The sequence below is a fragment of the Phocoena phocoena genome, chromosome 14 (assembly GCF_963924675.1).
Source record: "Phocoena phocoena chromosome 14, mPhoPho1.1, whole genome shotgun sequence".
Lineage (NCBI taxonomy): Eukaryota > Metazoa > Chordata > Mammalia > Artiodactyla > Phocoenidae > Phocoena > Phocoena phocoena.
In genome coordinates this window covers 70940133-70964867 of record NC_089232.1, presented here as the reverse complement: position 1 = coordinate 70964867, position 24735 = coordinate 70940133, and the positions used below count along the sequence as shown (strand labels likewise).

The 24735-nt window shown below is 38.7% G+C and overlaps 1 protein-coding gene across 3 annotated transcripts in view; it reads left to right on the top strand.

Moving 5' to 3' along the window:
- NCOA1 (nuclear receptor coactivator 1) overlaps nt 1-16530 on the top strand; it is a 200945-nt gene extending 184415 nt beyond the window's left edge. Inside the window, exons 18-21 of one of the 3 annotated variants that reach the window (XM_065891298.1) lie at nt 4899-5082; nt 10279-10368; nt 14026-14082; nt 14168-16497. In XM_065891298.1, coding sequence (XP_065747370.1) covers nt 4899-5082; nt 10279-10368; nt 14026-14070 — 319 coding nt within the window. In that variant the 3' untranslated portion in view covers nt 14071-14082; nt 14168-16497. Of the gene's footprint in view, nt 1-4898; nt 5083-10278; nt 10369-14025; nt 14083-14167 lie in introns of all 3 variants that reach the window. The other 2 variants (XM_065891296.1, XM_065891297.1) reach the window with 2 other exon arrangements.
- Nucleotides 16531-24735: the final 8205 nt, after the last annotated feature.

The window sequence follows — 24735 nt, the reverse complement described above, 5'->3', positions numbered from 1 at the left end:
CTTCTAAGGTCATTCTACCTTACCTAGCTTTTTGAATCTCTGGATTTTCAGTGGCCTTGTTTTACCCATTTTACTGAGAATTATCTTACTAAAGTCACTTTTCCCCCCAAATCGTGGCTGCTGAACTTTTCACACATCACTTGAGTTTTATAAAGGTTTTAATTTGGTTGTGTCTTGATTCTAATGACAGGGAAGCCGTTTGATCTGACAACATAATAAGTAAGGTAGTTAAAGTTGAAAACTTAAGACCATATTCTCTTAAAGTTCATTGAAAGGTAAGAGAGGGAATCTTCCTGTTAGAGAACTGTGTAGCTCTCAGTGAGGACTGATGTAAACTAGGTAGAAATGGAACAGTCTGTGGGATGTGCAAGAACTTTGTCTTCTACTGTGTTCTAATCCCAGCTTCCTATACTTACTTTAGATTCCATGGTCCATCTTTATAATTACTCCCTTACAGGTACTCTCAGCTCCCTTGCCCACCTCTCCCTCTGTTGCACTTATGCCTAGCAAAATGCTCCCTAATGAAATCCAACTAAACTCTCGCTCCATACCTACACCTAAGCATCTGAATGTGCCCTGAGGAAAAAAAAAACACAGTCATGCTGACAGATCTGCTCCCCTTCACAGTTAAATCCCTTCCTCTCCTTCCATTTCTTATTGAATCTGTCAGGCTTTCATCCCTACCATTCCACCACAAGTATTCTTATCAAGGTCCTTAATGTCCTTTACAATGCCAAATGCAATGAGCATTGATAGCACTTGACATATTTGAGCATGTACTCTTTCTTGGAGCTCTGTGTTCGTTTGGTTTCTGGAACAACTTTCTCTCCTGAGAAAGGTGACTCACTTCCTAACCCTCAGTCTCCTCTGCTGGATCTTCCTCATCTCCCTGACCTCCATTTTAGGGCCTCAGAGCTCATTCTAGGACGTCTTCCCCATATCTGCTTGCTCCCTTAGTTATATCATTCAGTCTTACTGATATAAATGCCTGTCCCTATGCTTATGACTCCTAAATTTAAGTCTCTAGCCCAGACTTCTCCCCTGAGCACCATACTGTATATACCACAGCCGAATCGACATCTTTACTTAGAAGTCTAATAGGCATCTCAAACATAACATGACAAAAACTAAAGTGATATTCTTCCCCAAACCTGCTCGTCTCATACTTTTTTCACATCTCAATAAACAACTCTATTCTTCCAGTTATTCAGAAGACAACCTTTTCTCTTTCTCTCACATCCCACATCAAACATCCATCAGCAAATCACATCAGCTTCTTAGCAGCTCTCACTCCTTACTGTCCCACTTGTACACTTCAGCGCAAGCCAGCATCATCCTTTTCCTAGACCACTGCAGTGGCCTCCTGTCTTCCTGCTTCCACCCTTGCTCCACTACAGTTTAGTCTCCACATGGTAGCCAGAGTGATGCTTTTAAAACATGAGGCAAGATATCAGCCCTTTACTCAGAACACTCCAACTTATTCAAAATACAATATAGGGCCTCTGATGCCCTACATAATCTTGCTCCAGGATACCTCTCTGACCTCATCTGCTATTCTCATCACTCATTCTGCCGTACTGGCTTCTGTTTATTCCTCTGTTCCTCAGATGTGCCAAGTACATTGCAAACTCAGGGCCTTTGCATTTTTAAATCCCTCTGCTGGAATGTTCTTCTCTCAGTTAGCCACATGGATTTCTCTCTCGTACTTCAAGTCTCTTCTTAAAAAATGTCACTTTATTAGACATAGGTATTGAATGTCACCATATTAAACTTCCCTGACCATCATTTCTAAACAGCATTTCCCACCTCTTAGTCCCTCCTTTCCCTTCTTTATTTCTCTTTATCATGCTTAACATCTGACATACTGTGTGTTAGTCTATTTATGGTCTGTCTCCTCCAACTAGAATATAAGCCTCAGAAGAGCAAGGACTTTTTGTTTACTTGTATATGTCCATCCTTTAGAACAAGTAAGCACTTAATATACATCTGTTGAACAAATGAGTGTAGAGATTCCCTATTCCTACCTAACTCATTTTTTGGATGCAGATTCAAACATGGACTTGAGTTTTTGTTGCACTTTAGCAGTTTCTATAAACTTTTGACTTTCCCAAATCATTTGAGAAAGAAAATAGTTATCACCAACTCTTCAAACATTCACACTTGCTTCTTTGGTTCATGTATAAAAGTTTATTAGTCAACACAGGCAACATATAGTTTGTGATCACTCACTGTCTCTTTTGCACAGTGCAAGATACCACAAGGAGCTGGGGAAAACAGCCCCTGTTGTCAACTTACCTAGAGTGTAGTTAATGACAGGACTAGGTTGGAGAGAAGTAAAACATGAAACAAAGACTCATTAAGCAGAATGATGTAATAGAGCTCAGAGACAGTGTAATGTGATTCTTCTTCATTATCTCTTTGGTAGCAAGAGAAATAAAGGGTTAAACAAACTTATTTGTCCAGGAACTGGACAGTGTTACTGTGTAACTCTAGTCACAAAGGAGAATCCCAGGGCTTATTAGCATTTTAAAGGCAGAGGTCTGTGGTTTTAACCCTTTGTTTCTGAGACTTATTTGACCAGGAACTCCTCCTTGCTTGTTAATACCTGTAATATCTATGGAACCTACGTTAGGCCAAAGTTGTCATCTTTCCCTTTTCCCCCCATGATTTAAGGGCTACCAAATACCTGGTGCTAGCATAAGGAAACTGTGATAACTGCCATGAGGCAAATCAGGAAAGCAGGCGAGGGAGGGGTCCAGGAAAGTGCGAGGAAGGGGGCCTTCATGCATTGGGCCTAAGGTGCCAGTGAACCCCACAGTCCATTCCAGGACCTGGAACAGTGATTGATGCTGCAGAAGGGCTTGATCTTCTTCCCATGAGGGAAGAAGCTAAAATGGAGCTATTGGCAGGAGTAGTTTGAAAGAACTTAGGCTAATATACAGTCCCAAATATAATTTGAAAAGAAATTAAATCCTAAACTTTTTTCACTAAGTATGACATCATTGCAGTCCTTGAAGCTGCTGCATGCATTAACTTACATAGCCCTGCGCCTTCACAGTGGTGATTTATGTATCAGTTGCAAATGAGCACTGTCTAAGGCAGAAATGTTCTCATTAGAAAATGGGCAGTAGACTAATGGTTTTTTTCCTCATCTTTAGCTGTGGGGACACTGTCTGACAAGCATACACACTGTACAGACATTAATGGTCCACAGATGCATTATTGACCATTTCCTAGGCATATAATTTTCTTTGAGCATTTGTGTTTTATAATTACTTGGGGAAAATTTGCTACTTTTCTTCAGACATGATGAATAGGCTGTTTCTCAGCCTGTTAATTTCAGTATGATTACCTTAATTTACCAGAAGCTGTAAATGTTAGTACATCCTGCTTACCTCCCAAGAGCAAGCAAGGAATAGATAAGCCATTGATGGGATAAATAATTTTTGAAATCAAATTCTTCAGAATAAACATTAAAATAGGTGGAATTTTACCAGCAGCTTATTGTTTAAAAATTGATAGATAATCCCAAAACATTTGGTGTTTTTTTGGGAACTTACCAAAGACATAGTTCATATTATTTTCCTTTAGATGTGTATATCTGTATCACTTAGAATCTGGGGGGTTCAGATATAAAGTTTCAAATTGTATTTACTTGGAGTTTATTCCATACTATTCTATCTGCTAATAGAAACTGGTTTAACATTTGAGATCCTTGGTGTAACCACAGTACAGACCTTGGTGGTGAAGAAGGAAGTCTAAAACAAGCCCTCTGAAAACCATAACTGGCATTGCATTTTGCTTCCTAGAAAAGACATGAAGCTATCTTCAGGCCTGAGAAAACCTTTGAAGTCTTCAAAAATATTACATTTTCCAAATAAAAATATCTGGTATATACTTCTTGGTTTCCTCTTAGTTTATAGCATATTGAAAATGGCCAGAAGCTGAATCCTTGAGAAGTGACAGCAAGCGGTAGGACACTGAATAAAGGCTCTCGAATTTTAATGTGCGTAAGTAGTTAGAAATGCAGCTTTCCATACCCACCCCCAGAAAATATGATTCACTAGGGCTGGGGTAAGGCCTGAGAGTCTCAATTTTCAATGAATACCAGGGAATTCTCTTGCAGATGGTCTCTGGACTACACTTCAAAAAACATTGGTATACATACAGTAAAATCTATCAACAAAAGCAGCTGAACCTCATCAGTTGACAGCACTGAGTAATAACCCATGTCCACAATTAATTCATTCATCAGATATTTACTGAGTGCCTGCTGCTGTATGTCATTTATTAGTAGAGACAAGGAATAAATGGAACAAAATATCATCACTTCCCCCAGGTATTAAATCTAAGAGAACATACAAGCAATCACAATATAAGAATGCTACCTTTGAATCATTCATTCCTTTGTTAATTTATTCAATGACCATTTATTGAAGACTGATATATATGCCAGGTACTTTGCTTAAATAGGATATTCTCTATTTAAGAAGATAAAATAGTGTAATAAATACTAGAATGATTTTGATGTTTAAATGGGTAAACCAGTTATCTGGAAGATTTACTTCTGTGGAAAACTTCCTTTCTTAGTTATTTGAATAATTGAAGTTTAACAACTGTTGATACTAAGCCAGATAATTATGACTTAAAATGAGGTCTTTTTAGTTATTAAACCCCTTGAGCAGAGTTCAAAGTGCATCTTAGTTCTAAGTGCATCTTAGAACTAAGAATGATACTTAGTTCTTATATATTATAATAAGATAAAATCTTACACATAACTTAGGAATATAAAATATTTTCTTTGGAATTCCATCTAATAATTTAGAAAAAGAGTCCACACACATTATCCCCATGTTCATGATCAGTGGTTGTAATTGAGATTGTTTTTGAGTTAACAGTGTGTTCAGTCAAGCTGTCCAGAACCAGCCCACGCCTGCACAGCCAGGAGTGTACAACAATATGAGCATCACCGTGTCCATGGCAGGTGGAAACACAAATGTTCAGAACATGAACCCAATGATGGGCCAGATGCAGATGAGCTCTTTGCAGATGCCAGGCATGAATACTGTGTGCCCTGAGCAGGTAAGTGGCACAACTGGCACAATTGCTACACACACACATAGTGCTCTATATCACACCACACTGCAATTCATTATTCCAAGGAAATCAGGAATGTTCAGTTACCTGTCAAAAATAACCACACTTCTTTTTCTTTCCCACTATCTTTTGATAATTACTATTTATTAAGATACACAATGGAAATTTTGACAGACCTTGTAAGATTTTAGTCTCACGAGATTTTAGTGTTTTAGATTTATTATAAAATGATACATATAATACATTGACTTGGAACTTACCCCTTTATATTTTGAATACATTTTCTTCATTTCTCCCTTTCAGTTCAACAAACTCAGTACTTACTATATACAAAGATAGCTCTGTGGGCAATAATATTAACAAGTTGGGGAGGCACAACATGAACAAAGGATTAGTTGAATAATGGGACAGAACAGCTGTGTAAGAGATGGACCCCATAGGACTGTGCATATATTTCTGTCAGATTAGGGGTATATACGGTTAACCACAGAGGGTTTAAAAGAAAAAGTGTCTGATTAGGAAAGTCTTCATGGGAAATTTGCCTAAAGGAAGAGATAGAAAAGAATATTCAATACTGGTTAGCACAGCATGACCTAGACAGGAATAGATGTTGAAAAGCCTAATGAATGTTAAGAGGATGTTTATATTATATTTAGAGCAGAATTTAATTGGTAAGCTTTTTAGGGGGTGTTGCAGGCCATCTAAATGTTTAGTTTATCTTGGAGCCTCCTAAAGATTTTTAAGGAAAGAATGACTAAATTCAAAGTGATATTTAAAAAAATCTTTGGGTACTCCCTGTAGTTACTATTCTGTCATCAACCACAAAGTAGACTATGGTGACTCAGCTATGACCATATAGCCATAATTTATAGCAAGTCTTAAAAAACATGTAAACACTGATTACCTTTTCTATAGAATTCCTTTTTGATATGAATTTTAAAAAAAGTCCCCATTCACCAGGTATTAGCCTAATGAAGTTAGCAGGGAAAAAACCAACAACTTAGGGACTTCCCTGATGGCACAGTGGTTAAGAATCCACCTGCCAACGCAAGGGACACGGGTTCGAGCCCTGGTCTGGGAAGATCCCACATACCACAGAGCAACTAAGCCCGTGCACCACAACTACTGAACCTGTGTTCTGGAGCCCGTGTGCCTAGAGCCTGTGCTCCACAACAAGAGAAGCCACTGCAATGAGAAGCCTGGGCACCGCAACAAAGAGTAGCCCCCACTCGCTGCAACTAGAGAAAGCCCACACACAGCAACAAAAACCCAACGCAGCCAAAAATAAAATTACTTAATTAATTAAAAAAAAATAGAACTTCATTTAAAAAAATCTCAATGACTTAGTGATATCTTATAGCAAAATAAAAGAACTAAGTAGGATTGTTTCTTGTCCTTGTTGTTATCTTGTCATATTTCAGTTAGTAGAATTATTCACTATCTCTAGTATATTAAGACAGAATAATAAAAAATAAAATGAATTAGGTAAAAAGAATATTACATTTAAAATGTATTTCTTATATAGTTGGGTCTTGCTTTTTTATTCAGTTTGACAATCTCTGCCTTTTAATTGGAGTGGCTAGCCCATTTACATTTAATGTGATTATTGATATTGCTATTGAAGATTGAAATCTCTCATCTTATTTGTTTTCTCTTTGTCCCATCTTGCCTTTTTTGGTTTAGTTGAATATTTTAATTCATTTTATCTCCTTTGTTGGTTTATTAGCTATAAATAACTCTTGTTTTACTGGTGCTTTAGAGTTTATAGTATACATCTTTGTTGCCATCTACCTTCAAATGCTATTATATCACCTCATATAAATATAAAAATCTCACAATGGTCTATTTCTGTTTCTCCCCTCCTGTGCTATTGTTGTACATACATATCATATCTACATATGCTAATACCCCACAATATGTTGTTAGTACTTTTTTACTTTACTTTTTTTACTTTAAACAGTCAATAATATATTTTAAAGTTTAAATAAGTAGTTTTTATATTTCACACGTAGTTATTTCCAGTGTTCTTCATTCCTTGGTGTAGATCCAAATTTCCATCTAGTATCATTCTCCTGCTTCCTGAAGGTCTTCATTTTGTATAGTGCACGTCTGCTAGTGATGAATTCTTTCAGCTTTTGTATGTCTGAAAAAGTTTTTGTTTCACCATCATCTTTGAAAGTTCTTTTCCCTGAATTCTAGGTTGGTAGTTTTAGCTTTCAGTACTTTAAAGACATTGCTCCACTGTATTTCTGATGAGATATCTGCTGTCTCTGGCTGCTTCTAAGATTACTCTCTTTATCACTGGTTTTAGGCTGTTTGATTATGATATGCCTTAGTGTGATTTTATTCATGGTTCTTGTGCCTGGGGTTCAGTCAGCCTCTTGATTCACAGGTGTATAATTTGCATCAAATTTGGAAAAGTATTGGCCATTATTTCTTCAGATATTTTTTCTGTCACCAACCCCCTCCTCTTCTTCAGAGACTCTAATTACACATATCATAGGCCATTTGAGTTATCCTACAGTTCACTGATTTTCTGGGTTTGGAGTTTTTTAAGGGGGTATGAGGTCAGTCATTTTTTTCTCTGTGTGTTTCATTTTGGATAGTTTTTATTGCTATAGCTTCAGATTCACAGTTCTTATCTTTTGCAATATCTGATAGTTTTATCTAGTGTATTTTCATCTCTAGAAATTCACTTTGGACCCTTTTTATATCTTCCATATCTCTAACATGTTCAGTCTTTCCTCTTTTTGAATATGTGGAATATGGTTATTATAATAGCTGTCTTAATATTCTTGCTTGTCACTTCTAGCTTCTGCATCATTTTAGGATTGGCTTCAATTAATTGATTTTTCACTTAATTATGGATCATATTTTTCTGTTACTTTGTTTTTTTATTTTATTTTTAAAAAATTTTATTGAAGCATCATTGATTCCAATGTTGTGTTAATTTCTGCTTTTCAGCAAAGTGATTCAGTTATACTTGTATATACATTCTTTTTTAATATTCTTTTCCATTATGGTTTATCACAGGATGTTTAATATAGTTCCCTGTGCTGTACAGTAGGACGTTATTGTTTATCCATCCTATGTATAATAGTTTGCATCTGCTAATCCCAAACTCCCAATCCTTCCTGACCCTACCCCCTCACCCCCATGGCAACCACAAGTCTGTTGTCTATGTCTGTGAGTCTGTTTTTGTTTCGCAGATATGTTCATTTGTGTCGTATTTTAGATTCCACATATAAGTGATATCATATGGTACTTGTCTTTCTCTTTCTGACTGACTTCGCTTAGTATGATAATCTCTAAGTCCATCCATGTTGCTGCAAATGGCATTATTTCATTCTTTTTAATGGCTGAGTGATATTCCATTGTGTATATATACCACATCTTCTTTATCCATTTATCTGTTGATGGACATTTAGGTTGTTTCCATGTCTTGGCTATTGTAAATAGTGGTGCTGTGAACATAGGGGTGCATGTATCTTTACAAATTATAGTTTTGTCTGGGTATATGCCCAAGAGTGGGATTGCTGGATATGGCAACGCTAATTTTAGTTTTTCGAGGAACCTCCATACTATCTCCATAGTGGCTGCACCAATTTACATTCCCACCAGCAGTGTAAGAGGGTTCCCTTTTCTCCACACCTTCTCCAGCATGTATTGTTTGTAGACTTTTTAATGATGGCCATTCTGACCGGTGTGAAGTGATACCTCATTGTAAGTCATAGTTTTGGTTTGCATTTTTCTAATAATTAGCGATGATGAGCATCTTTTCATGTGCCTGTTGGCCATCTGTATGTCTTCTTTGGAGAAATGTCTATTTAGGTCTTCTGCCCATTTTTCGATTGGGTTGTTTGTTTCTTTGTTGTTGAATTGTACAAGCTATTTGTATATTTTGGAAATTCATCCCTTGTCAGTCACATCTTTTGCAAATATTTTCTCCCAGTCCGTAGGTTGTCTTTTCGTTTTGTTTTTGGTTTCCTTTGCTGTGCAAAAGCTTATAAGTTTGACTAGTTCCCATTGGTTTATTTTTGCTTTTATTTCTATTGCCTTGGGAGACTGACCTAAGAAAACATTAGTACGATTTATGTCAGAGTCTGCTACTTTGCATACCTGGTAATTTTTTATTGGATCTCAGACATGTGAATTTTACCTTGTTTATGTTCCTATAAATATTGAGATTTGTTTTGGGAAATGCTTAAATTACTTGGAAATAAACAGTTTGATTTTTTTCAGGTCTTGCTTTTTTGTTTAGTGGGACCAGAGCAGTATTTAGTATAGGGCTAATTTTACCCTACTACTAAAGCAAAACCATTCTGGTACGCTACCTGAATCATGATGTTTTCCAGTCTGGCTGGTGGGATCAGGACCTGTTCCCAGCTCTGTGTGATCTTTGGGAATTATTCCATGTAAATCTTTTCAGGTGAATCTTTGCTTTGGGTAGTTCTGTAACATCCATTAGCTAGTTGATCAGTACTAAGCTGCTACTCTCTGTGTTGTTCTCTCCTGATATTCTGCCCTGTGAATTCTAGCTCTATACGCTCAATTCAGGAAGACTTCCAGGTGCTGTCTGGTTCCCTGTCCTCATGCTGCAGCCTGGAAATTCTCTCTAGGCAGTAGGCTGGGGTAGTGGTAGGACTCACCTCAATTGTTTCCCAACCCTTAGGGGCAACTTTCCCCTTCATTGCCTTTGTCCAAGGTCTTGAGTGTGTTCATTTCATATATTTTGTCCAAATTTTTAGTTGATTCAGGCAGAGGATAAATCTAATCCCTGTTACTGAATCTTGACTGGAAGTGGAAGTCTTTTGCTAATTAACTTTCACGAGTGTTGAATTAACTTTTTATTGAAGTATCTATCTGTAGGGATATACAGAAAAGTATACAACTAGATGAATTTTCGCAAACTGAACACATCTTTTTAACTATCACCTAGATCGAGAAACAGAACATTACCAGCCGTACCCCAAAGGTTCTCCCCACACTCCCTTGCATGTCTGTCTACTTCTACAAAGGGAACCACTGTCCTGACTTGTAACAGCACAGTAAATTTCTAAGCTTGTTATTTCTGCTCTCCTCCTATTACTTTTCTGTCAGTGAGATTGTTTTTCATTGAGGAATTTGGTCTTCAACGTAAACAACTAGTTTGTAATTTGGTCTTGTACTTATCTTTAATAGATAAATGATCCAGCACTGAGACACACAGGCCTCTACTGCAACCAGCTCTCATCCACTGACCTTCTCAAAACAGAAGCAGATGGAACCCAGGTCAGTAAGAAAACTCTAAGCCCAGAGCTGTCAAGTTTTCTCTAGATACACAGGAATCTCTGTGTAGCATCGCGGTTAAGAGCCTGACCTTGAGAGTCAGACCTGGTTGTGAGTCCTGGCTCTGCTCTTCTTAGCTGTGTCATCCTGGGCATGTTAGGGAACTTTCCTGAGCTGCCGTATAACCAACAGAACTGATGAGATACCTGCTTAGAGGATTAGGAGAGGGTTAAATGAGATAAGCTTTCAGAAAGGTTAATCCAATGTTTAGACAGGATAAGCGATCACAAATGGTGACCACTAATTGCTATTTGTAAATAAACACAGTGCTAAAACTCATGTGTAATCAGAATACCTCAAAAGAGTTCAATAAATTCAGACAAAACAGAATGCCTACTGTGTACTCTGCCTCCTTTTAGAAGTTTGTTTCAAAACAATACGAATAACAAGGGTGGCCACTTTCCTATATCAGCATAAATTAAGACATTTTTTAAAAAACACAGGCCTTATGCAAAGGTGGAGATACAAAGAAACATGAGACATGTTTGCTCTTTAGGTGAACTGTGGGGAGAAGTGAGGAAAGGAAGCTTCATTTGTGGAATGCTTATGATTTGCCAGGCGTTGTGTTAGGCACTATCTGCTTTATCTCATGTAAACATCACTGTAACCCTATGAAGGAGTTAGTTTTCCTTTTTTTTCACAGATGAAGAAACAGAACCTGAGGTGATTTAACTACATATACAATTCACAAACTAGAAAGTGGCAGAGCTGAGTTTCAAACCCAGGTCTTTCTAACACCAAAGTTTATGCTTTTTCTGCCATACCACTTAGGGACTGTCGAAAGGTAAAACATACAGACAAATGCACGTCAATTATTACATAACCAAAGAAGGCAAACTCAAATTTATTACAAGTAACAAGAGCCATAAGCATTAAAAGAAAGGAGAAATTCCTGAGGTGGTCAGAGAGCATTTATGTAGGAGATAGGAGTGAACTGGGCCTTGAAGGAGGCAAATGAAGGAGAAAGGTACTGTGGTTTTTGGAGGCTGAGGAAGGGGGTGAGCTTGGAAGTCCAGGGGATTGGAAGTTAGAGGGCACAGAGACAGGGAAACAGTAATATCAGCATAGTCCTGGGAAGCCAAATCCACTGAGCATAAAGGGTTTGTAATAAGAATTCACAGGAATTAAAATTGCTAAAGTAGATTGGATCAAATTTCCAGGGGCCTTGAATACTAAACTCTAAGGAATTTGGATTCAGTCCTACAAATGAAGCATCATCCCTGAAGGGGAACAGTGAGAAAAGTGCTAGTTTAAGCTTCATCTTGAGTGGGGAAGAGGGAAAAGGAAGAGCACTGGACAGCCAGCTCAGAAAGAGGAAAGCCAGTTAGGAAACTATGTGCATAGTTGGAGCATCGGGAAATAGGATCTGAGTCCTGTGATGGTGAAGAGAGGATTTTGTGCTGGGGGAAATGAAGTCTTTATTCACTAGAAGTTTTAAAAAGTCTCCTACTTACAGAGACATATACTTACAACAAAACAACTAAGTTTTAAAGTTCCTGAGTCCTGGGATAGTACGTGAATTGAAGTAAAAACTATGCTGGAAAATCTTAAGAGGTTGGGACTCAGCTCTCACATCACTCTTCTCATTGGGCAAAGCATAAGTTTTGTTTTCGTGTTGCTTTGCCTGTCTGTGAAGGTATAGCAATATCAGAAGTCCTTTGAGGTCTGGTCTAAGTCACCATGTTTTTAAGTAATAATTCAAAAAGGCTGAGATGTGTACTTTTTGGAGTTTGGTATCTTTTTAATAAAGCATTCTTTTTAAAGCAGCAGAATTTTCTCTCCAGTTTGTTTTATCATGCCTTTATGAAAAATTTTTTAAGTGTTTGGGGGCACAAACACCTTATGCTCTGCCCCAGTATTTCATGTGTTGAAACATACAAACATGAAACTTCATGTTAATTTTTTTAAAAAATCAGTCCTTGCCTAAATGCACTATAGTTTGTGCTCACATTAAGTTTCAGTGGCAGAATCTTCTTTCTGTGGTAGCCCATCATGAAATCTCTGTTTGCTCTGATGTTTTTGTATTTGCCAGACAAAAGCTGGGGAGTGAGTTGGATAGAAATATAGAAACAGATGTACAGAAAAGGAGACGGAAAAGAACAAGGAGAGAAGGAGTAGGGGAGGATAGAGGGGGCTAGCTGCACTTGGAGAGCTGGGATGGGGAAGAGGAGAGAACAGGAAAAGAAGACAGAGAATAGAGAAGGTGGAAGAAGGCTGGTAGGGGAATTGTTGACATAGAGAGAGAGGAAGGCCAGGGTTGGAGCTCTAGAAGGAAAAGAGTAGGAATGAGAAGTTATAGAGAACAAAGGTGGGTGGAGGGCACAGAGGCAGCTGGGGAATAGACTCAGAGAGAGCTGGTGTATGTTATGTACCTGAGGAAGAGCCCAAAAGAAGAAGAAAACAAATGGGAGCCAATGGGGACAAGAAGCAAAATTTGGGAAACTGGGGGAAAGAGGAGGATGAGAGAGAGGGTGAGGACAGAAACGATACTAATCTAAATAAAGGTTTAATGCATCAGACACTAAAAAAGCTCAGCTCAAGAACTGTCTGCCTTATCCAACAGAGTAGAGTGGAGGTGTAGGTGCATCGTGAGGAAAAATCATCAGGGGTTAGACTGATGGAGAAATTGGATGGTCGGGACGTTTGACAATTGGCCAATTAAGGTTGATGGAAAACAACTTTTGTTCAATTAAGATAGAAAAGTTTTCAGAAACACTGAGTGTAATTGGCATGAATTTAGTGATGAACAAAAAAATCTATCGCTAATCTAAAGTACTTCATGAACCTATTTAAACATGAGGCACAAGGTTGCCAACTGCTGAGGCCCTTAGATAGATGCACTTGGATACCTCAGAAAGCATCTCCATTCTTGGTCTGGAACATTCACAAGTGTGATATTGGCCTAATCAGTTCTACAGATGACTTTTTAATAAGGCTGATTGTTGAAGACTAACTTCTGGCTTTGTTTTCCTGATAGAAAATGTTAAAATTGTGTAACCTCAGACTTTTTAAAGGAATACATGTATTATTACTGAAAGTAGTTAAAGGGAAAATTCACACTGTTCTCAGCTAGTAGTTTACTGTTATTTTTAGCTCGTGTGTTTAAATGGATTGTCTATCAGGAAAAATAAGTTAAATATAAAATTTTTATTTGTTCTAATATTTTGCTGTAATTCTAAAGGCAATATGTAAAGGAGCTATGTAATAGTATATTTAGATACTACACAAATCTTCTGGACATTAATTTTAGTAATACTGATGTCCTATTTACTGAGCTGTGGTGGTTTTTATTTTGCTAATACTGGGTTAAAGCCCTTAATCTTCTAACATCATAAAGATTTTTTTATCCTATTAAAGTCATCCATAGAATGCTTTTATAACCAGTTTTCCAAATAATATGCCTATTTTTTAAACCCACCACTGGATACCCAGACTGAAACTGGGCTTTTCCCAATCTTGGCAATATTAGCAATGATGCTCATTTTCAGTATTGATGGCAACCCTGTAGGAGGCTTGACCATTCCAATTTTGATTTTATTTTTAAAGTGTGAACTTTCCAGAACCCTGAGCAAAATGAGTGCAGCGATTTTCTTTTTGTAGGACAAGAAGACAGAAGAGTTCTTCTCTGTGGTGACTACAGACTAGAGGAATGCTCTAGTGAGTTTCCACTTCAAGTAGTACCCACTCATAAGCCGGGGGGGCAGACCCTTCTGTCTAAACACATCTTTTATTTGTGTTCCAGCAGGTGCAACAGGTTCAGGTGTTTGCTGACGTCCAGTGTACAGTGAATCTGGTAGGCGGGGACCCTTACCTGAACCAGCCTGGTCCACTGGGAACTCAAAAACCCACGGCAGGACCACAGACCCCCCAGGCCCAGCAGAAGAGCCTCCTTCAGCAGCTACTGACTGAATAACCACTTTTAAAGGAATGTGAAATTTAAATAATAGACATACAGAGATATACAAATATATTATATATTTTTCTGAGATTTTTGATATCTCAATCTGCAGCCATTCTTCAGGTCGTAGCATTTGGAGCAAAAAAAAAAAAAAAAAAGAAAAAAGTTCACTTTCGTTGGGAGATTGAGAGATGTTTTTGTTTCTTTCTTTGTAAAGGCCTTGGATATTGAAAAAATAACAAGGCAGAACAGTTGGACAATCTCTCTCTTGAGCCAAATTTAATTATTCTTATTTTTGTAATCAGTCATTGGCTTCTTATCTGGATGAAGGCTTTTGGAGGAGAACCAAAATGACAAGATCCAAGGGGAAGATGAAGCTCCGCCTCCACTGGCTCAGTCCTGACCCTGCCAAGGAAGAAGGGCCCAGTGGGGCTTTGCCTGTGCCCATCCACCAAAGGCTGTCACAATGTCTCTAAATCAGCAGCCCTCCCCTTCCCAACCAGGCAGCTTGTGTGTACAATCAGCTTCTTCTAGCAACTCTATATCTGTTGGCTTCAAGAGAATATTTTGCCTCCACATATGTACCCCTTCTCCTTTTTTTAAAGATGGATTTAAACCAAGATGCCTCCAGGAATGAGGACGAAATGAGTATATTCACAGAAGAATCCAAAAAATACAGTTTGGGGGAAAATGCAATAATTTTTGATGAGATGGGTGAAGGACAAGAAGCGAGTTATGTCAATTATTGTAGATACAATTTTCTGATTAAATCTGGACAAAAGGCAGCCTGTTCTTTCTGCTTTTATTGTATTAACAGCTGAGGTAGCTAAAGTTATTTAAAATAAAATTAAATTTATGATCCAAGTAGCTTATTTTTCCCTTTAAATCTCACTGTAAATATATTTGATTTCTTGTAGAAATTGATTTCCTTCTGTTTAATTTTATGGTTTTATTATCATACTCTTGATTTTTCTAAATTTCTGTGTGTGAAATATAACACTGATTGAATTGCAGTTACATTTGGCTAGTAATATTTCATTATTTTAATAACTGTGACGCCATGTATGGATTTACTTTGGGTTTTACATCAAAATGCCACTGCCAGAAAGAGCTGTTCCAGATGAGCTAGAGCATACTGCCCTAGAGTGTCCCTGGGATCATCTAACTTGAGAGCAGTGCAAGGAATTATCACCAGAAGTGCACAGGCTACTTGTACAGAAAATCTTCTTTTTTTTTTAGATTGACTTTGGGAATTTGAATTTTCATCAGTGCAAATATAAATCTCTCTATTCCTGCTCTGAGGCTAATTGATACCATATTTTCCATTTGTGTCTTGTCACTCTGCCACGTCTTGTCTCATCCTGGCCTCTGAGTCAAGGACCCAGTGAACTGACTTTCTAGTTCTAGAAGTGCCACTGAAAGGCCAGGAAAGCTTGAGAAAGGTATTCTGGAAGAAGCAAAGGTAGACCCCCATCACTCGCCTTTACTGCACCCCTGGGCCTGTGAACGATGACAACATCTGACATTGTGCACCAGCTACCTCTGCTTCCATGGCAGAGAAAAGGCCATAAGAATTAACAATGGAAGAGGAGCACGGACTCAGACATCAAGGAAGAAGCCATTTTCCCAGGTCCTCCTTTCTGCATCTCACCACCCCTAGTTACAAGTAACTCCATTGAACAGCATCTATTCAGAACCTGTACCGAATAAAAAGATTGATGGAAGGGCTCAAGTGGGTAGCAACTATGAAACAGAAACAGGACACTCAGTTACAAACATTCTTTTAGTTTTTCAGAAAAATGCATCCCTGATTTAATTCATTCCCAGCTTGAAAGCCCAGCCATATTATGCTAGTCCCTCCCAAACTGTTCTAGGAGGTCATTTCTGTTTTGTTTGTGATATTTAGACGTGCAGACTTCAGGAAGTTCACCTTTAACTTCAGCATTCCAGATGAAGTTTCCTGACTCAGTACTTTTGCATAAGGAACTTAAAAAAAAAAAGTGGTAAGGAAAATTGGAGATGCTAATATCCTCCCCCATCCCAACTGCACCTTAAAGTATGCATGTCACCTTCAAGGTTTTATAATTGCACTGTTTGTTTTATGTATGTACAGATTAAAATTATTGCTACATTTGAGGAAAATAAAATTGCTTGCTTCTATGTAATTCCTGTCATTCCACAGGAAATTCACTTTTCCAGCTACTGAATAGATGGGTTGCCTCTTCTTTTACAGGGAAGAAACAAAACCTACATCCTGCAGGAATTGTCAAAACCCAAAATGACTAACTATAATTAAAGGATAGTAAAAGAAAGGATCCTTGAAGCTAAAGCTCCTCGAAGTCACCCTAATAAGAACCAGCCCAGTGAAATTTGAGAAGGTCCCAGTGAAGCTGAGATAGTAGGCTGTGAGGAAATGCTAACTCTGGCCACTTGTCTGATGATTATTAAACACTCTGGTCCTACTGTTTCTTGACCTAGGAGATCTGGTCCAGGCAGCACTTCTTAGCCACAGGATAACATCTCTCCCACAATCATTGGTTTTTACGCACTAACATTTATTATTATTATGCAGATGTTGAATCTTACTTGAGGAGGCTCCTTCTTGACAATGCATTTTATGAAAATTAGGCCCTGTTTCTTGTTTGTGTGTTTTTAAGGCAACTAGGTTCACCAACACTTGGCCAAGTAGGGCCGGCCAGGGTAAGGAGGGTGAGCAAATGTGATTCTAGAGGGAAGGGAGGGAGTTTATCGCACACACATTCCTACACATAACTACACACAGATCTGGTAGCTGTTGTCTCAGATTACACTTTTGGGAGAACAGAACCTTTTTTCCAAAAGTCAGGATAAGGTAAAAAAAAAAAAGATACTTAGGTGAGGCTGAACATTGATTTAAATTTATCCTAAGGTAGGGGTGTGAAGGCCATTAGAAAAACAAATAGTAATAAGTGAGGAAAAAGTGAGGTTGATATAGAACTTCATCTTCTTCATGGTTTTGCCTAGGGTAGTTTCCATACTTAGAAACTGTCTTCTGGGCCCTAAGAATCAAAGAAAGAGAAAGGACAGTTGTCTGTTTACAAAGGAAGTTGTGCTTATTTCCTTGTTGACATTAACTGCTCTTCCCAGAAGAGCTGCTCCACTTGAACAAAGTGAATAGTTCAGAGCAAGCTCCATCCTTGACCATTCTGGTGCCTCTGAAGAAGATCTTGATGATTTAATTAGGCCCATACATTTTTTTTATTGGAGAAAACTGCCAAAGGAAGCATTCCTCCATACAGAACCTTTTCTGCCAGCACTAAAATTTGTTTTCTTTTTATACTTTATATTCATTGCCACAAGAGCTCTTAACAAGATTGAAGAAACGCAAAGCTCTGGCCTCACTCAACACATTTTATTGTCTTTATCCAAGGCACTAAGGATGTGGAAGGATCCAGACAGATGTGAACCCTGCCCTCCCAGAGCTTATATTTACATGGGGGTACTTACATAGTTATAATCACAATTGGATTGAATGATATAAAGGAGAATTAGAAGTTGCTTTGTGAGTGAGACCTTGTCTGGAGAGTGAAAGGTTTGCTTGAGGAAGAAATGGCATTTGAAGTGAGGTTTGCAGGATGGGGAGGAAGTAGCTCAGTGAAGAGCAGGCTGAGAATTCTGAGGACTGGCACGTGTGAAGGAGGGCCCGGAGGCAAGAAGGAGCCCCAGAGAGCTGCTCTTCTAAACTGTTAACCAGTGTTCTGAGTTCTCAAACGTGTTATTAGAATTATGTTACCTGGTGGGCTGCAAAGTAATTTAAATCAGCCTTTGGCTCCAGGAGGGACATGAACGGGCTGTGGGATCCTCACTTGGAAATTGTGCCAGCCAGTAGCTAAGGTCTCTTCCATAACTAGCCCTAACCAGCCAGAAGTGCAGGCTTTTATAGCTTTTACATAATCTGTTGGAGCTGATGAGAATAATTTTAAAAATTCAGGGAAAATCAATTTGCACTGTAACATTTCTAAGGTGCTTTTAGGTACATTATCTCATTTAATCCCCTGCCGTCCTTCGAGAGAGTTGTAAAGAGAAAGGTCAGGACACAAACACTGTCTTTCAGTAGAATTGGGACTGGAACCAATTCTTCTAATTCCAAATTCTGGATTAACTATCCTGGACTATATGATTTAGGATGCATTTGGAGTCTGCAGACTTTAATCTCATTGTGTGACCTTAGGCAATGCTTTTTTACAGGAAATAACTTTTAAAAGCAGGCTTTGAAAAGAGGCCTGAGAACTCACAGGCTGAGAAGAGAGCACCTGGCCCCTTCTCGAGGCAGTCAGAGAGCCTGACCTTTGGAAGCCTAAAAGAGGGTGAGCTTTGGCATGAAGTCAGCAGGTGTCCCGATACAGTTTTGGGAGAGGCATTCTGTCCCTGCGTATCTTAACAGAAAATGAAGGAGGGGCTCCATGAAACTGTAGTGTCATCCCCTTAGCTTAAAAGAACTTTGGAAAATATGGGTTCCTTGTGGGGCAGGTATAAAATGACTGGCAGAGGACCCCTTTTGTGAGGTAAAAAATTTGGTTTCTTGGAGCAGATCATGGAAGCATTCACTTTTCTCTGACTCTTGATCCTTTTGCAGACAACGAATCTTTCTTTTATGCTGGAGTTTAGCTCTGGTCTAATCATTTGTGCTTATCTCAGAACTTTGTGCAACCAGCAGAACTAAGCAGTGTCTAGAGGTATTTGTAGCAAACCCAAGACATTGGCTTGAGAAAAGAAGAATTAAAATGTTAAAAGGAATAATTTCTATTTCATCAGGTTTTCCTCCCGCTCCAATGCCCAGAGGTCCTAAGGTACAGAATAAAACAAAAAACTTTAGACCAAGTTTTCAGTACTTATGACATTTTTGATGAGCTGTTGCAGTACAGACACTGTGATAGGAAGTGTGGGAAGTACAGAGACACTTGCCTGAAGCTGCCTCCTTCCTAATAATGGAGATTATTACAATCAGGTAAATACTTTCCATTTCTACTCTGCCAGGCAATATGCTAGACTAATACTCTTGTGCTAATAATTTCTTAGGTTGTACAGCACATTCACATACAGTATGTCATTTGATCTTCAAAATCCTATGAAGCAATTAGAATAGGTCATAGTGCCGTCTTACAGATGGTGAAACTGAAGCTCAGATGAATGGTCAGGTGGCTGGTAAGTGCCAGACCCAAGAGTCTATCCTTGGGTTTTGTGATGAAGCCTGCCGTTGTTTCCACTGCCCAATTCAACTATTACAGATAAAAGCACCCTTAGACAGTGACACATAGAGACTAGGAATCCTGATGAGTTAAAAGTTTTCCTCTAGAATTCAAGTTCCTTAAAAGCTTATAGGGGTTTCCATTTTGAAAATAAAACCTGGGCACTAATTTTGAATGTGTTAAAGTACTGATTTTTTTGTTGTTGTTGTATTTTAAACTTGTGTGAGGGTAATAGTTCTCAAGCAAGTCCCTGACTCTCGCTGAACAATTTCATCTTTTCCCTTGAACCCAGTACTGCTTACATTTATATGCATCTAAAGTCCACTCTTCTAGCCAAGATCTCTCTTCAAGATCCAGTCTCTAATTTCCAACTGGTGAACATTACCACGTGGATGGCTCCCACCCCACACTCAGCACCTCAAACTTAAGCCCCAAACCAAACAACTTATCTCCCCACAAACAGCTTCTTTGTCCCTTACCTGAATTAATTGTATCATCATTCCGTTAGTGGTTCTTTTCAACAACTGCCTCCTACTCAAATTACCGAATTGCAAAAAGTTGTCTTTTGTAATGCCTCGGAGCTGTCTTCTCTTTTCTAAGCCTATTAATCAGAGATCGGATTCCAGACTCTTTATGGTGGGGGTGATTATAGTAACTACCTTCATGCCTTTTACATTCATCCATCACACGGTCATCAGAGAAGTCTCTCTAAACACAACCTTCAAAATCTGTTGGTGACTAATTCTTGCCAATTGTTGACCTGAAATCTACCTGCCTTTTAAGCTTCATGACCCTCTACACCCTCTCTAAACAAATGATCCTGCCACACTGATCTGGTCTTTATTCTTGGATTTACTATTTTGTGTTGCCACTTCCATTGCCACATTCATTCTCTTCCCCCCAACCCGTAATGCTCCTCCTTTCTCCTCAATTTATTTTTTTGAATGGCTTCAATTTATATTTTTGAGTTTTTGAATTTTATTTTTTTATACAGCAGGTTCTTATTAGTTATCCGTTTTATACATATTAGTGTCTACATGTCAATCCCAGTCTCTCAATTCATCCCATCACCCCCACCCCCACCGCCACTTACCCACTTTGATGTCTATACGTTTGTTCCCTACATCTGTGTCTCTATTTTCTGCTCATGGCTTCAGTTTAGATGCCCTTTCCAAGAAGCCCTCCCTGGACCCACACTTAGATTAGTCCCCTCTTCTGTACTGCCTTGGGCAGTGTCGTGGCCTCCATTTGGCACTTGGCTATATGTACATGTTTCTCTCCACCAAATTGTAAGCTTCTTAAAGAAGAGGTTCACATCTCTCTTTTCTCCCCCTCTCAGTGCCTTCCACATAGTAGGCTCTCAACTGCTGATTGAAGAAATAGATGCAGAAGCAGTCTTTTAAATAAGGGAAATGAGCTGATAGACCAGGTGCTGAGTTGTCTTCCTAGAGTCTGGATTGTTAAGCTAATGGAAGGTTGCAAAGTATCCAAGAGTTCAAGACAAGATCATGATTCTATCATGATGATTGTTTCTTTTTTTCATGAAATGTGAGCCTCTACATATTTGGAGAATTTACAGAACATTAGCAGTTATCTTTATTACTTCCATTTTTTTAAGGACCGTGTCTAAAAACAATTAATGCACATATAAGTTACTCAAAAGTAGTACTTCATTATTTACATGCTCAAGCTTTATATTTATCGATGATACATGCTGCTGTTAAACCCTTTACTTTCCTCAGAAATTACTTCCCCACTGAAGATCAGCTGATTGGATTGACTATATTTAATGAGAAAATAGAAAAAGACAGATCAGGAGAGACAGTCCCTTCTGGTTTTCCTTCCCAGAGTGAGTATATAGAATGTCCTACTAATCTTTCACCTACAATATAATGCCACTGAGAAGTGATTCATGATGAAATTGAACAAGAATAAGATGGCTTTTTGTGAAATTTCCAATTGGCCTTTAAAACCAGTGCCTCTGGAAACTGAATGACTTAACTTGGTACGTAGACAGATGGGAAAGGTCAATGAGCAGGAAGACCTTCCTCTAACAGAACAAATGTCCTACCTGGAATTTTTCTCATACCTGAAGAGACAGCCCTGCTCAGTTCTGCCTTGTTTGTTTTCAAATCTAAAGTAATTTATCATACACCTGCCTTATTAAATTTTAGGCTGCATATTTCCTATTCATTGTCCTTTTTAACTTGCAAACTTTTATAAAATAGGTATTTTTTAAAATTAGCTTTTCTTTTTAACATTCTTCCGATGTTAGCAATTGTGTTTTAAATGATAATTACTTAGTAAGCTAGACTTCAAAGTTCAACCAAAACCAACTGGGAAAAAGGCTCTACATAGAAAATGCTCTGTTTAAAGACTCATGCACGTCTAAGCCTCGGCTTTAAAATTTCATCCTACCTTCTCTTGAAAACTTTTTTAAAGCTTTTTAAGAACATTTTCACGTGTATGTGAAAGTAGCAAGATTAGTATAAGGGACTAGTTCTAGGTTTTCAAATCAGCCTTTGATATGTAATTTTTATAACCCCAGATAAAGAGGTGACTTCAGTCACTCTTTCCAAGTCAAAAAGTAAGTTGTAGTTAGTCTTGGGAATCTTTAGACTTAAGGGTTTGTCTTTTAAAACATTGCACAATAGCTACTTTAAAGAATGAATATTTTTAATGTAATAGTAATAACAACATATATATTTTCAGTCAACAGGTATTCATTTAATACCTAGTATTTCCCAGGCACTATTCCAGGCACTGGGGCTACGTCCATGAAGAAAGTGAAAATTCTTGCCCTCATGGAGGTTGCATTCTAACGAAGGTTGACTGACAAATGAACAAAATATGTGGTGTGCCAGAAGGTTAGTGCTGTGAAGAAAAATTAAGTAGGGAAGGAGGGATAGAGAACACTACTGGAGGAGAGTGGTTGCAGTTTGAAACAGGAAAGTCAGGTCTTCAGAGAAGGGGACATTTGAGTGAAAATATAGAGAAAGAGCTTTCTAGGCGGAGGTGCAAAAGTCTTGAGGCTGGAGCAGAGTGAATGCAGAGAATTGTAGGAGATGAGGTCAAAGAGGTAATGAGGGCCAAGATGGTGTAGGGCCCTATAGACCAATGTAAGAACTTTGGCTTTTACTCTGAGATGGCGAGCCATTGGAGGATTTTAAGCAGAGGAGTGACCTGATCTCACTTGGGTTTTGGAAGGATCACTTGGGATTTTGTGTTGCACATAGTTGTGGAGAAGGCAAATGCAGAAGCAGGTAGACCTGTAGGAGCCTATTGTAATAGTACAGCCGCGAGAAGATGAGTCGGACCAGAATTGTAGCAGTGGAAATGGTGAGAAGTGGTGAGGTTCTGGGTGTATTTTGAAAGTAGAGACAACAGTATTTGCTGACATATCAGATGTGGAGTGAGAGAAGAATCAAAAACAACTCCAAGGTTCTTGGCCTGAGCAAACTGGAAGGAAGGAATTTCCATTAACAGAGATGGGGAAAAGAGGCAGGTTTAATTTATTTTCTGTCATGATAAGTTTGAGATTCCTGTTAGACATCCAAGAGGAGGAGATGTCAAATCTATTGGATACAGAGGCGGCTGAAATTTAGGGAGTAGTTGGGGCTAAAGATACAAATTTGGAAGTCATCAGTATATAAATTGGCTTTTAAAGCTAGGAGACTGAAAGGTAACTGGAACCCAGGTCTCTTAACTAGGCCATCTCCCTCATATTAAATAATCATGCCAAAGTAGGGTTTATTCCAGGAACAAAGATGGTTCAGTATTTGAAGTCTTACACTGCAAATCACCACAGTAACAATGGAGAAAACCCATATGATCATCTCAGTAAATGGAAAATGAATTTTTTAGATTTAGCAAAGCAGTTGGCAGAAGGGAGCTTCCTTAATCTGATACAAAGAATTTTCTGAAACTTTCAACAAATTAACATACCTAAGAGTGAAGATTTAAAAGCATTCCCATTGCAGTCAATAATAGCAAGTCAGGGATACCTATGAACACGGCTAGTATTCTACTACAGGTTCTAGCCAGTGCAAGGACCTGAACTGACCTCTCCATAATGCAATAAAATGAGAAAAAACATTGAGTATAATGATTGCACTGAAAGAGACTAAATTGTGGTGGTGATGGATATATAGTGCTTTTGTAGGGTATTGTTTAAATTGATCCTTAAATTTGAATTGATTAATTCCTGTTAGGAATTATTCACAGATAAGGAAACTGAAGCAAAATTGCATAGCCATTAAGTAGCAGAGTTCAGCCTTAATCTCAAGTCTTCTGGGACTGTCCCCTGCCTTGCTCTTTCTGTTTATACCATAAGGAAGTAACACCATATTGCTTACGGCTCAATTTTCATTTTGTAACCACATCATCAGTCTTGTGCCATGATTATTTCACACAGCTTCCTTACTGATGTCCCAGCTTTCCTCCCCATTCCCAGCAAATACATCTTGTACCTGTTGCCAGAACAGTCTTCCTCTTGGATCATTAGTACTTCTTCAGAATTCCTTACATCCAATGCTGAGGAGGAGGTGGAATGCCTTATCACCACTTCTTCCTTTACAGAGTGAGTTTAATAAACGTAATGCTGCTATGGAGTCTATTGTTCCACTCCTTGTTCTTCTTCATGCAGTTTGAATGAATAGCCTAGTTGGTGGCTGATTGCTTTCGGTCCATGTTTCTCGTTTGGGTGGAACTAATCAAAGCTTGATAGATTGAATGTGGGGGATTTATTCTCTCTCTCTCTCTTCTCCACGTGATCAGTAGGAAGGAGCAACTTTCGTGAGTCTCAGAACAGGAAATTAGCAAGCCCATTCAGGCTATCACATAAAGCTCTATCATCTAAGCTATTGATAATAAAAGTGATATTTTGCTTTGTCACCTGCTTTTTATCTTATTTCTCAAAAGCCTAGGTTCAGGGCTTCCCTGGTGGCGCAGTGGCTGAGAGTCCGCCTGCCGATGCAGGGGACACGGGTTCGTGCCCTGGTCCGGGAAGATCCCACATGCCGCGGAGCGGCTGGGCCCGTGAGCCATGGCCGCTGAGCCTGCGCGTCCGGAGCCTGTGCTCTGCAACGGGAGAGGCCACAACAGTGAGAGGCCCGCGTACCACAAAAAAACAAACAAAAAAAAAACCTAGGTTCAGAACTTGGGTGCCACTTTTTTGACCCTTGC